Source organism: Nilaparvata lugens, unplaced genomic scaffold (genome assembly GCF_014356525.2).
Source record: "Nilaparvata lugens isolate BPH unplaced genomic scaffold, ASM1435652v1 scaffold4083, whole genome shotgun sequence".
Taxonomy (NCBI): Eukaryota; Metazoa; Arthropoda; class Insecta; order Hemiptera; family Delphacidae; genus Nilaparvata; species Nilaparvata lugens.
Genome location: NW_024090531.1, coordinates 1612 through 25031, shown reverse-complemented (window position 1 = coordinate 25031; position 23420 = coordinate 1612). Strand labels below are relative to the sequence as shown.

The following is a 23420-nucleotide window of genomic DNA, read 5'->3' as shown; positions in this document are numbered from 1 at the left end:
CTGAATACTTTCTCAGGATACTGGGTGCGCAGAGATTTGGGCATATCGTTGGGAAAAGCGACCACATCTGATTGGTTATAGAGACGGGGCAACCCACCATTCACAGCCACGATTGCATTGGATGGCATCTTCACATCACGCGACCCAAAAGTCACCTCCTCCGGTAGAAAGCCCACTTCGTGAGTGATTTTCGGACTAATTCCTGCAAAAAACCACCAAACTAATAATTATTCTGACATTCCAAAGAGATTAGAGTGTACAGGTATATCTCAAACATGACAATACTAGTAGTTCTGTGAACCGTAGACCTCACGCAGTATTCTCATCCACAAGTACCTTATTGAAACTGTAGACCTTATGGAAATACAGCAATAGACTGGCTTCTCCACACATCTGTGTAATCACTTGTCAGCTGATTTATGATGAATAGTTCTATAGTCTGATTTTTACCCTAATATTGGCGTATGAAGGAGGCTCCTTTTTCCTTTTATATTATCCTTGAAATGCAAAATTTCCAAAAACCTTATGTATATACGTCGACGCGCAATTAAAAAAGGAACATACCTGTCAAATTCAGGTAAATATTCAGGTAAATATTGTACAAATTCAGGTCAAATTCAGGTAATATTGGCGTATGAAGGAGGCTCCTTTTTCCTTTTATATTATCCTTGAAATGCAAAATTTCCAAAAACCTTATGTATATACGTCGACGCGCAATTAAAAAAGGAACATACCTGTCAAATTCCATGAAAATCTATTTCTGCGTTTCACCGTAAATGCGCAACATATAAACATATAAACATTTAAACATTAAGAGAAATGCCAAACCGTTGACTTGAATCTTAGACCTCACTTCGCTCAGTCAACAAAAAACTAAATAGTTAGATTCACGTTATTTACATGTATATATCTCAAATCAAATAGCTTTTTATTCACAAAAACATAATACAAATTTATAAAATTCATTTAAACATTTAACAGTGAATACTCTCCACGAAGACTTGAGTCTGTGAGTGGAGAGCGAGTTTTTCCAAGTTGATTGAGAATATGTTCTCATGTTTTGTACATATTATAATTAAAACTATTGTGATTGAATTAACTAACATTCTTCAGCAAATCAAAGAATATAATACGTATATATAAACATGATTTCTTTTTGCAGAAGAGGGCACTTAGAATCTTGTGCAATGCTGAACACCTTGCCCATTGCTGCCCACTGTTTGTACAAGAGGGTCTTTTAACTGTTCATGGCCTGTATATTTTCAGATTTGCTGTGAATGCATTTGGTGACCTGGAGGTCCAGCCTGTCAGGGGAGACTCCCATGAGTACGGCACTCGAAACAGATTAAGGCTGGATCTCCCATACTGCAGGTTGAGGAGGACGCAATCCAGTGTGGTCTACCTGCCAGGAAAGATTATAAATAAGATGCCCATTTCAGTGAGGAGTCTACCTGTGGCTGCCCTAAAGCGAAGGTTGAAGCACTTCTTGCAGGAGAATCCTTTCTACTCACTTAACGAATTCTTTGAATGTGACAGTGCACTGGTGAGTAGATATTTTCAACTAATTTTGGCGCTGTGATGTCCGCTGCTGGTTTTTGCCTTTTTTGGCTTTTATGTTTTTCTTCTGACTTATCTCTTGTGAGCATGCCCTGCATGGTCACTTTATGGACAAAAATTTAATTATTATTATTATAATACGAAGAACATGACAGAAAGTCAAAAAACTGTTACGGCCACCGGGGTGGGCTGTTTTGAATAGTCGTTCACCACAAGGAACCGTTCTTCAAAAGTAGCCGTTCTCGAGTGTCATTCACCACACCACTCACCACTCACCAGTTGATTCCCTCGTCTTGTTTTGTTATCGTTACAGCTGCCGGCTCCCAGTTGGATGTGTGTTGATTTCTACTAGATTATTTGTGCATTTGTGTAACGTCAGCACAGGTAGGGCTCCTACATCAATAGAAACACTAGGTTATATAGATCAGCTGAAATCAACAAATTTTCATTGGTGTAGGGGCCCTACCTGTGCTGACGTCATAGGAAATGACGTCATTGTTTACGTCAAATTGATTGTCATTTCATTATTGATCGTCTACGGCTTTGTTTATGGAGGTAGTGGCGTAATAGTAATACCAAGTTACTTATACTCTGTAGGCTACAAAATTACTTCTGACTTGTGAGGGACATGCACAGCAGAGAAGGCATACAGAGGTCATGTTTCCGTACTGAACCGGCCAGCATTCTCTAATTTCTAGTGAGTATTCAAGCGCTCATGTTAAACTCAAGGAGTTTCCTCTCTGAAAGCCTTCAGTCGACTGACCGACTGACTTTAATCACAAAGTAGAAGGAATACTTACTTCTTCACTGTCCTCAAATTGGCAGTGTTAAACTCACGGAGTTTCCTCTCTGATAGCCTACAGTCGACTGACCGATTGACTCTAATCACAAAGTAGAAGGAATATCAATTTGTTTTCAAATTGGCAAATTCGCAACTGAACTTCTACCTATGACTCTATCCATCATAGTAATTGGCTGAACTCCTCCCATTCTCTGCGCCACATATTCCTCCAAGTCAAGAGTTATTTTGCACGGAGTAGGCTACAGTAGCTTCTAAACGGTAGAGCCGGGCAAGAGTGATTGAACTCAAATTGAAGCGATTACATTTATTAACAATCGGAGAGCCAGACCAACCATTAGTTGATAGAATTAAGTACGGTATTTAAACATACACATAAAGTTCAATACAACAATGCGGTGTAAACAAACAAGCGGGTGAAACAAACAGTATTTCATAAAGAGACGGGATCTCATTAGGCTACTTGGGAAGCATGCACAACTTGATTATACTGTACCTACCTTATAGTCTTTATGCACTTTATCTAACAATTAACAGTTTCAGGTTCATCTTAAAGCGGTAATACACACAGGGCTAGAACACTTGGCTCAAAATAATCTAGTAGAAACTAGAAATCAACACACATCCAACTGGGAGCCGGCAGCCGTAACGATAACAAAACAAGACGAGGGAATCAACTGGTGAGTGGTGAGTGGTGTGGTGAACGACACTCGAGAACGGCTACTTTTGAAGAACGGTTCCTTGTGGTGAACGACTTTTCAAAACAGCTCTGCTGGATCTATAGTGAGGTCCACGTTATAATGACAGTATTTGATCAACTTTGGTTTTGTTATCCTTGTCTATCATTTGACAAAGCCGGTGGTACTATCTTTTTCTAGCTCCACAAAGATGTCAATTATGTTTTTGACAATGTAATAAATGAAATAAATAATAATAAATAAATTTTTTATTAACTCAAGAATTTGGTTCAAACATAGAGTATTGTCAATAAAAAGATTAAAAAATAATAATAGTTACATATTGTTAGACATAAAACAATATTAATCAATTAATCATTTTCAGTTACAGTCCCAAGTTATTGTTTACTTAATTTCAGTTCAGTCTTACAGTTTTATAAACATCACATTTTTATTAAATCTCTAGTCAAGATCAACAGTTGGGTGAACACAGCAAACAAGAAACATACATTCAGAAAACATCCATATCACAGTTTAAATCAAGAATCACAGCCTACATGTCAAACTCAGTTTCATTCAGCAATAAAGTAGAAAGGTTTCTTCTGAAACCACCTTTGAAGTCTACACTTATATTCATTGAAAGGAGCTACCTATTCTTACATAAAGAGGTAAACTATTATATAATTTTATACCACCCACAAGCCAGTGGTCTTGTGTCTTTTTCAGACTACACCGAGGGACATTAATGATATGACTAGATCTTACATTAAAACTGTGCAAAGAATAACCACGTTCATCATAGTTTGATATGGTTTTTTAACATGTATTAGAACAGTTAATATGTACAGGCTGTAAACCGTTAATAATTTCAATTGTATTAAAAGAGGTTGACAAGATTCTCTGGGACTTTTTCCTAACATAACTCTAATAGCTCGCTTTTGACACAAAAGTATATTTTTTACTGAGGGAGCATGACCCCAATAGTTGAAGGCCATATTCTATATGGCATTGAAACAGAGCCAGGTACACAGTTCTCAATTTTATATTTTGTAGAAATATGATTAATATAATGAAGAGAATCGGCATCGCTATTCTTCTATCTTTATCCACTGCCATTAAAACGTGGACCACACTATAGGTAGCGGTTACCGGTTACTTGTAACTGCTTGGCGGTTATTGTAACTACTTGGCGGTAACAAAAACTATAGTGAGATTCACGTTATTAAGTCAGCACCTGATTAACATTGGTTGCTATCCTTGTCTGTCAGTCATTAAACAAAGCAGATTGCTCTATCCTTTTCAAACACTGCACCGTTGCCAAATCGTTTGTGGGCCACGAATAAAGCACCGATTAACCGTATTGGTTTGCTAAGCTTGTCTATCATTTAACAAAGCAGATTGCCCTATCCTTTTCAAACACTGCACCGTTGCCAAATCGTTTGTGGGCCACGAATAAAGCACCGATTAACCGCATTGGTTTGCTAAGCTTGTCTATCATTTAACAAAGCAGATTGCCCTATCCTTTTCCAACACTGCACCGTTGCCAAATCGTTTAAGGCTATGCCTAAAAATAAGGAATACTATAGTGAGGTCCACGTTATAATGACAGTATTTGATCAACTTTGGTTTTGCTATCCTTGTCTATCATTCGACAAAGCCGGTGGTACTATCCTTTTCTAGGTCCACAACGATGACAATTATGTTTTTGACAGTGTAGAAATATAATTAATTAATGCAGAGAATCGGCATCGCTATTCTTCTATTTTTATCCACTGCCATTATAAGGTGAATCACACTATAGAATATTTTATCTCAATTACGAAAATTTAAGCTATTATTAAATCATGAAAAGATGGTGAATGTTTCTGTTTAGCTTGAGAATGTGCAGCACCAGCACGAAACGGTCGTCGCCACACCAAAGAATATGAATGTTTTTTCACTATAAACTTATATAAGAATACAATAGTAATAATTCCACTGAAAACAAGATGGACAAACAACAACGGATATACAGTAATAAATCACTTGAAATATAATTGATCATTATTCACAATAATCAACAATTAATATTTCATCAGTTATACCGGAATGACTCATATCAAGCTATCCACTCTAGGAGGCGACAGAAAAAAAGAGCTTGGCAACTGTGTGTCCTATCATTTCCTCTGACTTTATAACGTGTGGCTCTCACTATATAATAGCATAGACAACTGATACCGTACATATGTATATTTACTATTAAACTGTATCTTTACTCTATGATAATAGTCAATACATAATAAATTATAGAATATACAAAAAAATTAAATCATATAGTCTATCATATTTAATCAATTTTATCCCTAAATAACTAAAACAATCCAAATGCAGTAGAACATTGAATATTTAAATAATTATACTAAGTTAATTGAAAAAATATGAGGAGTATTTCAAATTATCATAAAAAATCTTTGTTGGCTACCCATCTTGTTTTCACTAATATTATTACTATTCCATTTTTATATAACTTTAAAGTTGAAAAACACTCACACATTCTTTAGTGTGGCTTGTGAGCGTTTTTTTCACTTTAAAGTTATGAAAAATACAATAATAATAAAAAATATATAGGCTAAAAATATGCAACTATATTATGACTATGATCAATATCTTGTGATGTATGAAATATTAACAAGCCGATAAGAAAGAAAATGAAAGAAAATTTGTACGGTTGTCGGTTCTTCCGAATATTTATTTTTGCCTTCAGCAATGGATTTCATGTTCAGGAGTTAAAGGTAATATACTCAAGAGATTTCAATATACTGTACAATCTAGTGCTGGTTGCACAACAGCCGGTTAAATATTAACAGTGATTAATCTCACAAGAACCAATCAGTTAAGCCGTCTTTTCAAAAACGCCTTCTCTGATTGGTTCTCGTGAAATTAATCACGGTTAAGATTTAACCGGCTGCTGTGAAACCAGGCTCTACTTTATTATTTCCTTCAATATTATCGTTCTCTATCACAAACTGCTTACTATTAATTCACTCTTTGCTATTAAACAAAATTCAAATTATCATTGCTTTATCACTCTTGGTTACTTTAATTTCATTTTGTAGATCTTCACTAGCCTCAAGATACATCAATACATTAATGAATTAATAAAAGATTCCTAAATCTACTCGTATTTGGAATGTTCAATTAATTATATGAACGATTGTATTCAAAAGTATTAATTTGAACTGACCTAAGTTCAGTTTGGGCTGTGGCCTCTTAGTGCATACTTCCACATTCCCCACCACTATGAATTTGGTTTCGCCGATCACTTTCTGGCCGCTGGCATCAGTTACATTCTCCATTGACAAACATTCCAGTTTCACTACTCTCTTGAAAGTGCCTAGAAAAATAATAATTATCAAATTAGCTAAAAATATTTATGTTTATTTTCTGAACAGTGCAGGTACTGACAAGCAATTGACAAGCATTTCAATTCAACTACCCTTTAAAATGTTTCTAGAAAAATTAAAATTAGTAATTAGGAATGGGATGAGTTGAATTTTTAGTGTAGTTCTTACTATGTGTCTGAATGAGCCCACTAACATCAGTTACATTCTATTTGTTACATTGACAAACATTCCAGATTCACTAGGTACCCTTAAAACACTGCAAATTTCATCTGTATGCTGATGATCTTCAGATCTATAAACATTTTTCTGCAGGTGAGTCTGATGCATGTGTCGAGCAGATGAATTCTGATATTGATGCTATTAGTGGCTGGGCATATAATCATGCATTGAGATTGAATGAAGGTAAGACACAGAGTATCATTGTGACTCATAACCGATTCAGAGCTCAGAATGTTCCAAGGTTGAGGTTGAATGGCATTGAGTTGGAGTATTCTGAGAGTGTTAAAAACCTTGGTCTTGTTATCTCTAAAACACTCTCTCATGGCTCAATCAGGTTGAGATTGTTTGTAAGAGGGTTGTTTGCTTGCATCCATAGCTTGAAACGATTTGCCCTGTTTCTTCCACTCAACATCAAGATCATGCTGGTCAAGACTCTTGTGCTGCCTCACTTCAGCTACTGCGACACTGTCATGAACGACATGACTGTTGGCTCTCTAACCGACTGCAGCGTACACAGAACTATTGTATTCGATTTATTTTCAATGCTAGACAATTTGATCATGTACACCTTTTATGTACAACTATCTCTCCTAAAATTGAATGATCTTCGTACTTTGCACATATTGACTCTGCTTCACCTCAATAATCAAAACCCAATCTCCATCTTTCTGTCTGAGAGCTTCGATTCCTGTCTGAGATCGGTGAACGTGCAACAAGGCATGGCAACTTGCTGCTAGCTTTTCCCATTCATAGAACAACGACTTTTGAGAGATCATTCCTGTCACTGGTTTTGTAGGCTGTGGAATAATCATCCTGCTTCTGTCCGGCCATTGATGGGTGTGCTCGCTTTGGGTGGAGGTCAAGCAGATTTTGTTGGCGGGCTGCGGGGGTAGCGTGTGGTTGGCGCTTGGAACTGGTCTGGTGGCTGTGTGAATGTTGTATGAATGATTATATTGATAATTCTTTACTATTGTTTCTTGAATTATATCATTGATTTTTTTTAGTCTAAATGCAGATTGACTGTTTTGTTCCAACTATGTTTCTATTTTGTAGCTATATTATTCAATGTATTTTTATTTATATATTAAGTTACACTGTATTTTTTTTTATTCAATTGCATTTGTTATGTTGAGGTTGAGTGGTAGAGAGGACTTAAAAGTCCTAACTCTGCCTAATAAAGAATTTTTTCATTTCATTTCATTTCATTTCATTTTCATTTCATCACCCTTTTGAAAAATCCCAGAAAATATATTTTCAATTTTACATGAGATCTTAATTTTTGAGAAAAAATTCATTTATATATATTGCATTTGCATGTGTGAATGAAAAGATGCAGTGATTTGAGAACAATTATACAATGAAGTTTTGTGAAGAATACAATCTATTGATAAAAAATTAATGTTTTTGCCAGCTAGCCAAGAAAACGGAAGAGAAGGGTAACACATTAGAAGATTATTAATTACAACAAATTTAAATCGAAATATTGGTGGAATTGTATATATAATAACTGTATAGTTAATAATGACTTTTTGTGTAGTTGAGAAGTTGATATTGTGGTAATTATTCATATTAAATGAAAAAGACTAGGAAATTGTCAAAAACCACATGTTTATTGATACCTAGGTACTTAGAAAGACCGGTTTCGGTTATTACACCATTGTTAATCTCTGATAAACTCAGAGATCTCTGTTATCACAGATTGACAATGGTGTAATAACCGAAACCGGTCTTTCTAAGTATCAATAAATCTGTGGTTTTTGACAATTTCTTAGTCTTTTTCATTTAAGTCAATAATGAGATAAACGGGCAATGAGAATTGAATGAATTTAGTAATCTCTATTTCATTATTTCCTAGTGGAAAATATTTTTCAATTAGGTCAATGAGTATTCTCTTATCAATAAATCTGTGGTTTTTGACAATTTCTTAGTCTTTTTCATTCAAGTTAATAATGAGATAAACGGACAATGAGAATTGAATGAATGTAGTTATCACTATTTCATTATTTCCTAGTGGAAAATATTTTTCATTTAGGTCAATGAGTATTCTCTTATCAATAAATCTGTGGTGTTTGACAATTTCTTAGTCTTTTTCATTTAAGTTAATAATGAGATAAACGGACAATGAGAATTGAATGAATGTAGTTATCACTATTTCACTATTTCCTAGTATATATATAATAATATATATAGAAATATTCTTCAATTAGGTAGATGATTGAATGAAATTTTGGGTAAGAGTATTGTTTTTGGCGGAGACTGGGCTTAGATTGAATATCAGGCCTATTAATAATGAAAGAATAAATTACTGATGGGTGAATGTATGATGAACTCATAATTTTCTCAAAACTTTTTATATACCGGTTATTCTATTGATTGAAAATTATTTGGTATCTTGATCGAAAATGTCCTTCTGAAAATCAAATCTATTATGTATGTGATACTCAAATCAAATCAAATTCATTTATTGCCAGAAAGAAAACAAACAATATTTACTCATACACATACATACACAAGCAAAAATAAATATTAAATGTTAATAATATAATTAATTACACATACATGCATATTCATGAGAGAAGAAAAACTATTATGAAATTTCTAGGCATCACTAGCAAAAAGATAACTTTTGCCCACTGGTGATACTGTGTTGAATGATTTATTTATTCATTTAATAATTCAGAATTCACAGAAAAGTAACACAGGCTCACGCCCACAACGGTTCCAATTCTAATTTATACAACAGTCCAAATATAATTATCCAGGTTTTGTGTCACTTTAACATTCTTCAGTTACACACTCAATTAATAAATAATAGTAATAATACTGAGGGTGATGCTCACATGAGATCTCAGGCTTGTGCGTGGGTAATGAGTGAGAGGGATGATGATGAGTGATGATGACTACTTTTTAGGTAGTCGGCACCAACGGCTTATCGTCTCCTCCGAATAAATATCTATTGAGTTATATCATAGAGAAACAATAGCGTAAGTAGATATCCCATGGTATAGGGCGTTTATGTCGCAACCTTTACTGTTATCTCAAGCCGCTACCCAGACAGCACACAATATCTCATGGATATCCCATGTGTATATCGTAAATCCATGTGATACATTCACATGGATATCCACATCGGGATATGTTTGGATATCCTATCGATATTCTAATATGGATCAATTTCCGGTTATAACTGTAGTAGATATCTATTAGATATCCAAAGGATGTCTAATGTTGATATCCATACTCTGGATACCAGTCAACACACATTATGTGAAAATCAAACACTTTTTATCAGGTGAAAAAGTCAAAGTGAAAAATTGGTGAAATTGATATAACGTTTCATGTAACCGCGTCCATATAATAGTGGCTGGACGCCCACCGAACCTTTGGGAAATCACAAACCAGGGATCGTAGCCTACATATTATATACATAAATACCGCGATGACGATTATGTAATTCTTTATGTAGTTCATGTAATTCTTTCCCGTGAAGCTTTGTGACACTGGTAGTCTCTCATATTGTGCCGTTCATGCACTTTCACCCCAACAAAACAGTAAAATTCGACAATAATCAACAGTAATCGTCTTGAGATAACAGTAAAAGTTGCGACATAAACGCCCTATACCATGGGATATCTACTTACGTTATTGTTTCTCTATATGGTTATTCTATTGTATAAATGAATAAATGACTGGACTGACCAATAGCATGAGCGGCAACAGCCACCTCGATCTCAACAGAGGCACCCGCCTCCAAGAAGAGCAGGGCAGGCGTGACGCGCACATAGCTCTGCGCAACCGCGCGACACCCGAGCGACAACAGCGACCGGTTGGCGACTGTGACAGTCGCGCGACTCGAGTCGTCGCCGCCGCCCAGTCGCAGGCCGGTGAACGACAGTCGCGCAGGCGTCACATGAAGCACGGGCGACGTGAACAGGCCGTGAAGACACAGACGGAAGCCCTGAGTGCTGCTAAAGTTGGCCGAGTCGTAACTGCGTAGCATATCTTTGTTGTAAACATCTAATCAAACGAAACAGAAATTATTAACATAATATTGTATTTTTATCTTGTAAATAAATAACTAAAATAATTAATATTAATCTTGCACGTTCACAATAGTACTCATCGTTTACTTGTTTGACGGACGCGTTTCGTGGCCCTGAGCCACATATGGTGTTAACCTAAATTTTTTCATTTTTTTCTTTTATTGCCAATTGCCAATAAGAATATTCAAAACATATTACAAACTTTTCATAATATGACATATCATTAGAAATATAATTAAATAAACATTATTACTCATACATATACTTGAATAAAATTAAAAAAATATATAAAATCTAGGCATCACCAGCAAAAAGAAAATCTTTGCCCGCTAGTGAGAGTTGAAAAAATGTAGAGAAATCATAATTATTTCGAAATAATGCAGAAAATTTAGGTTAAATTTAACTAATAATATTACAATAGAAACTTTAGAACAGCAGAATCATAAGAATAAAACAAATATTGTGCAGAGAAAAGATAAAATTATTTAAAAGATATTAATATCAACAGTTCAAGTAGGATGAAGACAAAAGGAGATATTGCATTTTTTACAAAAGGTACTGTTTTTGTTTTTGTTAATTATTTCAAGACAAACCCTTCCTTGACGCAATCCTAGTGCAGCCTATTGAAAAGTGCACATGGTATTTTTATTTATTGTAGAATAAAGATAATTTGGTGAAATTTATGAAATTATTCGTTATTTGTCACAAAACTAATTATCATTAATGTGGTCTTATTGAGACCGTGTGAATTCAATAACAAGTGATTGGAAATTGGGTCAATATTGATGCTGAATCTGTGAATAGGGAGAGACGTTTTGTCTATCATAATTTTATTCAACGTAATCAATATCGCTTATGCATTTATATCGCAGTGTAAAGTAACAGATTCATATCCTCTTTATTAATAAATTCATTTGTTTTTATCATAAATATTCACATAATAATTCTAGATCAATCCATACACTCGCATCTACTTTTGATGACAATATTATTAAGTTTTCTCTTTTGTTGGCAGTGCAGAAGGAAATTTAATTTGCATTGGAGTTTTGTATGATTTTAATAAATTCAAATTTATTAATTTGTCATGAACATTATTAACAAATTGATAGATGAATATTCTCAATTACAATTACCGGAAAAGAACAACTTGTGCGCCGGCAGTAATAATAATATATAAATGTCTTGTTTTATTTATTATGTTTTTGTGACTCACTTCCTTTTGCAAATGAATATCATCGAATTATCAAATGAATTGATACAATATGTTGAAAATTGAAATATTGAACAAATAATAAAATTTTTTAGTCATCAAAAAACTAAAATAGTTTCATGTGATCTTTCTGACAAAAGAGCAATTATAAACAACAGGACATTTGAGTCTGGATTTTTCACAAGAGGAAATGATTCAGATGAGGTCAGTTTCATATTTTCTATCACTATCCACATAGTTCATCAGTTTGTCAGGGTTATCGACATGTATCACGAAAGTGTTCATAAAACTAATTTTTTTAAACATGCCAAGAATTGTTTTAACAACAGAAGTAATATTTACCTGCTTCATCGTCAATACTGCTACTAGTATCAGTTTTGGAGGTATGTTCGTGACCTGTAATAAATAAAATAAATTATTAGAGAAAAGGTGCTTTCAAAATAACTATATAATAATAAATATTTTTTAGACAAAAGTTTAATTTGAACTTTCAAACATAACCTATTTTTTCGGACATGTTATTAATTTGGGAATAAGTTTTGAGCCAGGCCTATTGTTCGTTCCCGATCATATTTATATTATTTGTAATAATTGTATCCACAAATAAATGAATAAATATCGGTAGTTCGAAACACACCAAAAGAATTTAAAACAGAGGATCACAATGAAATTAATATGTAGAGCAAAGATTATGTGAGGTTTTGAGAAAGATATTTGGCCCAGTATAGTGTTAATGGTAAATGACGAATACGATCAAATCAAGAGCTGCGTGATCTGTACCAGAAATGTCAAATTGTTGACGAGATCAAACTGAGGCGCTTGAGTTGGCTGGGACACGTTGAGAGGATGAGTGACTCTAGAATTGTAGAAAAGGTCTTCAGGAACAACCCAGGAGGGAGATGGCTGAGAGGACGTCCGAAAAAGCGTTGGCTGGAGGATGTGGAGGACGACATTAGGAAGCTGGGTAACAGGGGATGGAGAAGTAAGGCTGCCGATAGAGACGAATGGAGAGGCTTTTTGAAGGAGGTCAAGGCTCTGAATGAGCTGTAGAGCCAACGAGTAAGTAAGTAAGTAAGTAAAGATTATGTAAGCTAAACAATGAACATTTCCTTGCATGAGATATTCCCCATCAGGGAGAAAAAAAATATTGTAGGCTCTAGTCCCTTAAAATCCAAATAACAATTTCCACCGAAAAACCTAATTATTTGTAATATTTTTCAAGATTGTGAAAACAAAATAAATTACAGCAAATTAATATCAATGGTAATCATTCCAGATAAGGCAGCTATAGTAAGGTTCACGTTGTAATGGCAGTAGAAAAAGGTAGGAGAACAACGTTGCCAAACCTCTGTCTTGTCAATCCCTTCTATAGACGGTAGCTGATACAGGTTTATTAATGTAATATTTACTGTTTATTCTCGTTAAAAAAAATCAATTATATTTTATCAAGCAAGAAATTATATTCTTCAATAATTTAATTATGAATTCACATAATTAAGTTGAATTATTTTGTTAATTTATTATTAATTCTGCATTGTTAAAAGACAATCTGGCAACAGAGCAAAGCGAGAAAGAGATAGCGCTATCCGCTTTGTTGAATGATAGACAAGGATAGCGATATCATTGCTAATCAAACACTGCCATTATAACGTGGACCTCACTATATACAGGAAACATTTTCTTGCATGGAAACTTCCCCATGAGGGATAAAAAATTGCAGTCTCTAGTCCCTTAAAATCCAAATAAAAATTTTCGCCGGAAAACCTAATTATTTGTAATATTTTTCCAGATTGTGAAAACAAAATAAATTATAGCAAACATCAATGGTAACCATCATAAGGTGAGCTAGGCTATAAGTACTTCTTTCACATACATTAAAATCCTCAATGATAAGGTATATATAAGCTTATTTTTTACATACCATTAAAATCAATATGGTCCTTTACTTCAACCATTACAATTTTGAAGAAACAGAAATGAGACTTCTGTAGACAGTTCTCTTCTACATACTTCCAGCCTTTCTCTTCATTTTCAATTGATGGTTTGTAGCTAGATCCAGTAAAAAATAACAAAAAAATCATATTTATCTCATATACAATTGTTAACAGGTGGAGTTAAAAGGGAAACAGAACAAAAAAAAATATATTCAAATATTAAGAACTGAAGGACTCTGAATTGGAAAACTGAAAATAGTATAATGTGATTTATTTGAAATTGCATTTGTTGTCAACCACATATATACCTTATAAGAGAGGCTTTTGTTCTTTTAAGTATATAAATAGAGCTTTATAATTATTATTATTATATTAAGAACTGATGTAATGTAAACTAAAGTTCAAATAATAATTCTATTTTAATTGCTATAGGCCTAATTGTAATATTTATGACAACCTTGACCATCTTGGAATTAATCTTTGTCTGATATTGAAATAAAATTATGGGAAACTAACCTTTTTATTTTAAATCTTAGATGAGTAGACACATATTATTCAAGTGTTGTACCTACTCTTGTGATGATCTGATTAATCAGTATCAATGAAATTTTTGATAACATGACTTGACTCACATGATTTTCAATACTATTTCTTCAAATGGAGCAATTCTGCCTTCGGTGGGCTGAACGGAAAACATCTTATAGTTCGAATTTATCTTTCTAGCCGATTTCAATTCCTAAAAAAAAGCTTATCATTATTCACTGCAAATATATTGTAAGGAGTTCATTAAATTGTTATTTGCAAACCGAAAATAAATATATGAGCTTTTCTATGTATGAATCAAGTGAATAAATATTGAATTGAATGGGCTTATACACTCTGGTTGAATTAAAAATTTGAGAAAGTAGCATCTCTACAAAATTTTACAAGGTTGCAGTATCGTCGGCTGCGGCTCAAAAGTATTAACTTCTCTTATTCTAACCTAGAGTGTTATTATTGATAACATACTTATTGTAGGTACTTATATTTATTCATTTATTCAATCATTCAGAATTATACAAGTTACATTGAAGTACCACAGGCTAACTTACGCCCAAAACGGGTCCAATAGTATTGTTAGTACCTACTATAGTTATTATGACTATAGGTGGTACTGTTTTTATCATCTCAATAGAATCACCATATTAATTACCGGTACCCTCGTTAACAGAAGATATAGGCCCGGTAGCACAAAAGTCTGTTAAATTGTAACCGTTATTAAATGACACAAAAACCAATCAGTGAAGCAATGAATAATATTAAAAATATCAAATTAGAGGTTTAAGAAGATAGCACACATTTTCTTGTTTTATAAATTTGACAAATCAATCATAACTCTTCTTGTATTATATAGGTCAGTGAATGAAATGAAATCAAATAATGCGATAATAGATGTAGGCTATACTCACAAAAAGGGTGTTCATCATCTCGCCGAGCACCACGAATGTGGCATACTGCGCAGAGGTGTTACAAACGGCGACTGTGTCGTAGCGTGTGGTGGACGAGAATGTCAGCGGAAAGTCGCACAGTGTGAACTCGCCCGTTGTGTTGGGGTGGATGGCAACCAGAGACGGCTTTATAATATCTGCTTCCAGCGTAATCGTGCAGAATATGTCGTGCTTCTGTCTGAACAAACAACATTAATTCAAATCAAATCAAATCATTTATTTGCCATACAATAAATACATATTCAAAATATAATAAAAGAAAATACATAATTTTATAATCAAAAGTATAAAATAATTAAAATGAAAATTAAGCATAAATAATACCAAAATCATAATTAGATTCTCAATGGTAATCCGGCATCACCAGCAAAAGGAATCAAGCCTTGCCCGCTGGTGAGAGTTGCAATCAGCTAGTTACATTGGTTGTTTCCTAGTTTTATACAATAATAGAGAAAAAAAATAATCCACGCCTTAAAATATGCTTTGAAAAATTAGATTATGCCTTCAATTGAAAAGAAATAGTTTTCTCTTATCCAATTTTTTAGTATTTTGTAATTAATTTTTGCTTCCAGATCAAAAGGCAATTCATTTATGAATCTTGTACTTATATAATGAGCTGTCTTCTAACTACTGTTAGTTTTGTTTTATAATTTTATATTTATAGGTTGTATTTGGTCTTAAATCATATTGAACTATATAATTTAATAAAAATTTGTTTTTATACTTTATTATAGATTTTGCTAAATTTTTCAAGTACAATGCCTTACAGTCATCACATCAAATTCTTCAATTAGCAGATTCGTTGGATGCAATCGAGGTTTATTCAATATTGTTTTAATAATACACTTTTGAGTGATAAATAAGTTATTTAAATGACTATCGAAAGCCGCACCCCAGATTGTTATCCCATATTCTAATATGGATTGCACCAAAGCAAAATATACTGTTTTTAAATCCTGAAGTTTGAGTATTTTGAGTATATATAATTCAGGACCAAGGTTTAGAAGAATTTATAAAATAGACTCATCTATTCCACTACCTATATACCTATATCCATGACGAACTGCTAGTAATAATCCGTATTTTAATTAGTCTAATTGGACTGTAGTGTCGTTGAAAATAGTTGAAAAGCGGATATAAAATAGAATTATATAGTGGACCTCACTAAATCTTCTCATATGATTTTTTTACTTTTAGGCCTATAGCGACATGCAGTCGGTAGATTACAATATACTATTCTTTTATGGGAAAGAATTTGAAAATAAAAGTTAATGAACGAAAAATTCCACAGATTTTATAAGGAATTGTTTCAGAGCTTGAAAAGTTATAGATGGTACAATAACTATATAAGACTTGATTATGGCCGAAACATGTTGTGACTGAAAAATTTTGAAAGGGTACTTAGATTTCTATATTAATTTATATTTATAGATGGTACAATACCTGGTACTTGCAGAAAAGATGTACACTCACCTCCAATCCCCTTGTGACTTAGCAGAGGAGGGCATCACACTGTAAATAAAATTTCAAAATTTCAATGTATAAAAAGTATAAAAATTCATTCAACACGACTTTAAATCGAAAGGAACGAAATACAGAGTGTTTCAAAAGATACTTTACAACTTTGATGATTCACAAAGAATAAAATTTATTCAACACAACTTTAAACCGAAAGGAACGAAATACAGAGTGTTTCAAAAGATACTTTACAACTTTGATGATTCATAAAAATCTATTCGAAATAGTTATTTTGTGCAACTAGTGTGCAAAGTGACAATTTGCTGCACCGAAAGAAACGTTTACGCACGAGTCTTAGGCGATGGCGGAATGGTTTCTTGAGTGCAGCAGAGGGACTTTGCTCACGTACTTCACATTAAATTTTTCCTCCAGTTACCATTGAATATGAAAAGTGGTTGATTATGGGTAAAATGATGGCTGAAATCCATCAAATGTTTGTCATCTGTATAATTTTGTTATTAATAACAACTTTAATTTATTTTAAGCTTGATAATCCAATTGAAAATTAATAATCGATAATTTATTCAAATTAAAAATTAAATTAATCCAATTTATTTGAAAATTTGAATAATTTTGAGTAAATCTTAATTTCTAAATAATTTTTCAACCAATCAATATTTACGAATGAAAAAAATATTATTTAAAATCATGAATAATTAATAACATTAAAAATGTATGATTTAATGAGTTCTCATTTTTATTTATTTCGAAATCAGAAAAAATATAGATAGAACAAATTTGCATTCAAAATACACGCCAACAATGTCAACAGTTGATTGGGATGGCTGTAAGATAATACGCAAAGTATCAAGAGTATGCAAAGTAATACTTTGCGCACTAGAGCGGAAAAGTGATTCTTTGCGTTCTGTAATCAGTGCACGAATGGTCACTTTTCAAGGTAACTGTAGGAAAAAGATATAGTAGAGCGGTCAAGGTGGAGAGTGTTAGAGAAGAGAGTATAGCAGAGAGTGTGGATAATAATGCATGACGTAGGCTATTCACTCCAGAACATAGCGGAGAAGTGGATGTTGAGTTGAAGGTAGAAAGCGAGTCGATGTTTAAGAAGGGTTTTATGATAAATGTTGTGGTACTTCTTCCTAATTGAAATCATGAACATCAACGTCGTATTATCTTACAATTGACTGACCTTATGACATGATAAATTTGTCCGGGGACGGTTGGATAAAACTGCACCCTTAGCATATGCGTCTCATTGGGTCGAATGAAGCCCTTGGATGGTATCACTTGTATGTGATTCTCATTGGGACCAATTACAACTTTGTATTGGGCAGCGACGGCTGCTAGATTTTCCATTTTGACATTTTTGCTGACCAATGGAGATCCGACGTCCACTTTTCCGAAGTCTAGATTCGCCGGAGTGACCGAGAACTTTGTGTGGACTCGTTTACTGTGGGAGAAAAATTGAAAGTTAATTGGAAAGTTGCAAGACATGTTGTTAGTTAGACTATAGTAAGGTCCAAGTTATAATGGCAGTGTTTGATTAGCAATGGTATTGCTATCCTTGTCTAGCATTCAACAAAGCAGATACCGGTAGCGCTATCTTTTTCTCGCTTTGCTCTGTTGCTAGATCGTCTTTTAACAATGCAGAAATCATAATTGATTAACAAAAAATTTTCGCAACATTGCACAGAAAGCAGCTGTTTTCCAGTCCCTACATAGATCTGAAAGACATTGTTTACAGACGACTCTCGTCTGACGTCAGAACAGGTTTCTTTCCGGCCTAGGCCGGAAAGAGTACCCTTTCCAGCCGCTAACATGGAACTAAGAAAGGTGATCAAAAACAGCTGATTAAAAAACTTTTCATTATTTGTGTTCATTATTCAATAATTGAAACATTTATAATAATATCATCTTATTGTCATTTGAAAGAATAAAAAAGTATAAACTCTACCTCCCACATAATTGAACATAATCTTTTAGGTTATTTAGACAAATCAGAATAAAAAATAAAAATACTTGGACAATTTCCTGATATTCAGATTACCTCAGATTTGCTAGAGCTATCACCTTCCACTTCTGCTTTCGGAAGTGCTTAGTAAACAACTATTCTCATAATATATATTGTTTATTTTTGTGTGTGGCGAAAAATAGCGTTCGCACCACGGACAAAAATGTTTTTCCGGCCTTCAATCTTTTCTAGTCCTCGGCCTACGGCCTCGGACTTGAAAACTGATTTCGAGCCGGAAAAATCTAATTTTCTGCTCTAGGTGCGAGATATACTATATTTTATTTATTCATGACACATTGTATATACAAATACTGTACTATAATGACTAAATGCACAGCAGGCTCATGCACATAACAGCCTCATTTCAAATATTTCATAATTGAATGAAATCAATTACACCTTCATAATTGAGATGAAATATTTTGTCAATCAATTATATTTTGACCTTGCGTCAAAATATACGTTGCGGAGGAATTCGCTATCTGCTTTATTGGATAAAAGCTACACCAATGTTATCAAATACTGTCATTAGGTCATCCACTAATCAAGATGCGTACGTCTATTGAATGGAAAAATGGAGTTAATATAGTAAAAAGATACAGTGAGAGAAGATATAAAACTAATAAAGTTACATTACTTACAAGAATATTGGAATTTCAATGAGCGCATCTTTTATTCTGATAGTGAAAAAACTGGACAACAGAGTATCAGGCCTGTATTGGAAAACCACTGTTCTTTTGACTGATAACCCAGGGGCCAGGGAAATTTTGGTGCCATTATCAATTATTTGGAAAGCCTGGAAATAAATAAGTAAATTAATAAATTAGTTAAAATAAGTTAATAATTCAAAACAAATTCTCAATTTCAAATCAACATAATACATTACAATTATGAGAACAAAAACTATTCAAATACTTAGTCTATTGATAATACATGCACCAAAATACATTGAAGCATGAGGTATCCCTCCAAAATAACCTCACACGCATGACGCATTCCTAGCGAAACTAAATCAGGGGTTTAGGGTTTATATAACAGAACAATACATCGATAGACTAGTATTAAAAAACTGAAGCAATGATAGTGATCTACTGTAGAGCAGCCAGTGACCTGGCTGGCTCAGGTCTGGTGTCAGAGTTTCCAGGTCGCAACTGATCAATTTCTGGGCCTCTGATAATATTTTTGACTCTATATGTACCAATATTTTCAGCAGAGAAATTAATTTCATGCAAATTCATCAATACATTCGATTGGCTATTGATGGAAATGTAAGTTATTTCGTTAATGTAGGTACAGGGTGGCCACTAACGACAGGACAAGTGAGTTCAACATGTGTGTACACACATTCTCATCATGCATGTTGTGTCATCACAGAGAAAGGCTTTGAATACAATTTTTTAAGCTGTAGTTTCTGTTATAGTGTTCGTCATGGAAAAAACATCAATATTATACTTTTGATCACGATGAGAATCTCAATCTCGTTGGTTCATTGCAACAAAATGAGACACTATGTTTTTCACACGACATGCAGTCAGATTTGGTCACGCAAATTGACTGCATGTCGTGTGAAAAACATAGAAAAAAGTGTGTTAATACATCTCAGCTCGGAATGAATCAAGAAACCATCATCTTTAACAAAATTATCGACCGAACGTAGTGACGTCTATGTTTTAACTCAGATTTATCTCTTTCGTCTATCTGTCTGTTTGTTGGCATTTACAGCCAAACGCGTCAATAGAATTCTATGAGATTTGGCAGGAATATTCCTTTTTTAACTGCGCGTCTATGTATACACAAGGTTTTTTGAAATTTTGCATTTTAAGGATAATATAAAAGGAGAAGGAATTTCCTCCATACTCCGATATCACTATATATATCATCTAATCTGAAGAAAGGATTAATCAGACTATAGAATTATTCAACATAAATCAGCTGTCGAGTGGATTATTAATTGCATGCAATTAATATCACAATCTAACTTGGTAAAAAATCAGCTGCTGTGTGGATTATTAATTGCATGCCTCATTGAATGCAATTTTTATGTACTATTAAATGAGCTATTGATTGCATGCAATAGCGCATGCAATTAATAACTAAAATAACATAGTATTTTCACTCGACCTTTCTCTGCTTTGAACTCGGTCTGACCTGTTGCCAGTATGTCTTGAAGGACAAGATATTTCAATTGCATAGATTATGTCCTAAGAACCTGTCCAATAGAAAAAGAAAAAAAAATTGAAAAAAAAATATTGAATGCACAACCTTAATGTAACTTGGTAAAAAATCAGCTGTCATGTGGACTATCAATTCATGCCTCATTGAATGCAATTTTTATGCACTTTTAAATGAACTATTGATTGCATTCAATAAGGCATGCAATTAATAACATAGTATTGTCTCTCGACCTTTCTCTGCTTTGAACACTGGTTGACCTGTTGCCAGTATGTCTTGAAGGAGATTAGCTTTTGTTGTTAGAATCTTTGATACACCAACCCCAACAGCCATTAGTCGTTTTCACACCGATAACTCGCCGACACGACATACAGACAAGATTTACTCTAGACAGTATAAGAGGAGGCTGTGGTTTATAACTGCGCGAGGTCTACTGTTCACAGAACTACTAGTGTTGATACAATTACAGGATTCACTTTAAACGGTTAGCATTCCTTGTGAATAACATCAGAGCTTGTCATTTAATCGATCTTTAAATTTAATGTGAAACTCATATTTTTATCATGGCTTGAAAAGTGTCAACTTACAATGGAAATCGGTTGCTTCAGGTAGATTTCAACACTCTTTTTACTAATATTTCTGATGACCACTTCTTTACTGAACTTCTCACCGTCGAAAACAGCTGTGAATTCCAGAAAACTTGGCAACACCTTTATTCCATACGATTCATAGAAATCGTCCTCACTGAAAATTCAGATGAAATTGATTACCAACATTAGATAAAATGATGCTATCATCACTTCCTCATAGACTCTAAGATTAGTAGAAAAACTAAACTAGCAATAAAAACCTTGACATACAGTAACTTTCACTTTCATATCGACGTACTAGCCGTCAGGCTCGCTTCGCTCGCCATATCCGTCTTGCCAGGGGGTCGCCATATCCGTCTAGCCAGGGGGGCTCCGCCCCCTGGACCCCCGACTGGATCGTCCAAGAATGAGTCAGCAGGCTCGCTTCGCTCGCCTGCATTTTTCATTTGAGCATTTTTATCATATGTTAGGACGATCCAGTCGGGGGTCCAGACTAAACGTCTGGCTAAACGGATATGGCGAGCGAAGCGAGCCTGACGGCTAGTAATATATATTCCCAGGAATAGCTCTGATTGAAGTAGCAGTGCCCGATCAATTTTTCCGCGATAAATGCATTTCAATCTTCAACTTGGTGCTAACCTAACAAAGTCAACTCAACTTAATGCCAACCTGACAAATTTATTAATTTAGTTACCAGTTAACAACTGTTTCGAAGAGGTTACTCTCTCTATATTATAGTTCTATATTAACATATGGTATGGCCTTTTTTCAATTATAATTAGAGAATAAGAAGAATATACATGCTAAAAGACGAACTTTAAACCCTTAAAAACCACCTTGGAGTTAAAATATTGCCAAAAGATTTCTTAGTGCGCCTCTAAAGGGCCAACTGAACATACCTACCAAATTTGAACGTTTTTGGTCCGGTAGATTTTTAGTTCTGCGACTGAGTGAGTCAGTCAGTCAGTCAGTCAGTCAGTGAGTGCCATTTCGCTTTTATATAGATGAACAGATAGATAGATGAATCTCGAGATTTCTGCTCAAACTACTGTATTGCGAGGCCAATAATTCTTTTAGATACATTTGTATAAAATGGACTCGTTTACAATTTTTGCACATTTTTTTTCTTTTTTCCTACTTTCTTCTCCAATACTTCCCTTTTCTTCCCCTCTTCACCCTTCTTCCCTTACTCTTATACCCTCTACCTGCCTATTTCATGGGAAACCATAGTTGGCTAGGTATTTTTCCTCCTTTCTTTTTTACAGCACACCCCACCATGAGGCCTGTTTTTGTATTTTAATAGAAATTTATTTTTGATTGTGATTTTTCGTTTTTAATTTCTTCTATGTATATTTTGTTGATTTGAATAAAATATTATTGATTGATTGAATAGATTATGTCATGATTTACTTTCGAGCCACATCAGTGAAGTTTTAGTCCATTTTTGAATAAATTAAATTAGGTACTCACTTTGAATCGAGTAAATTTCCAGTTGCAGATTCTACATTAGCGCTGCCAACCGTATCAAAAGAAATGTTCTCCGAACTGGTCTGTGAACAATAAATAGTTATTTGTGCAACTAGTGCGCAAAGTGACAGTTTGCTGCACCGAAAGAAACGTTTACGCCCGAGCCGTAGGCGAGGGCGGAATGGTTTCTTGAGTGCAGCAGAGGAACTTTGCGCACGTATTTCACATTAAGTTTTTCCTACAGTTACCATTGAATATGAAAAGTGTTAATTATGGGTAAAAATTGCCTGAAATGCATCAAAGTTTTTTTCTGTGTAATTTTATTATTGATAAAAACCTTAATCCTAAAATCCTAAAGTCCTCGTTGTCCTTGGTTATAATATATAAAATAATAA

General features: G+C 34.0%; 1 protein-coding gene across 1 annotated transcript; it reads right to left on the bottom strand.

The window, feature by feature from the left end:
* Window positions 1-23108, bottom strand: LOC120355664 (the record flags this gene model as incomplete). Its single annotated transcript, XM_039444281.1, has 12 exons — window positions 1-202; window positions 6257-6406; window positions 10335-10652; window positions 12231-12284; window positions 13810-13937; window positions 14455-14558; window positions 15271-15487; window positions 16783-16821; window positions 17975-18235; window positions 19438-19592; window positions 21556-21712; window positions 23029-23108. Coding segments are annotated over 12 exons (1865 nt in total), but the record flags the coding sequence as incomplete, so codon positions are not given.
* Between the last annotated feature and the right edge of the window lie 312 nt (window positions 23109-23420).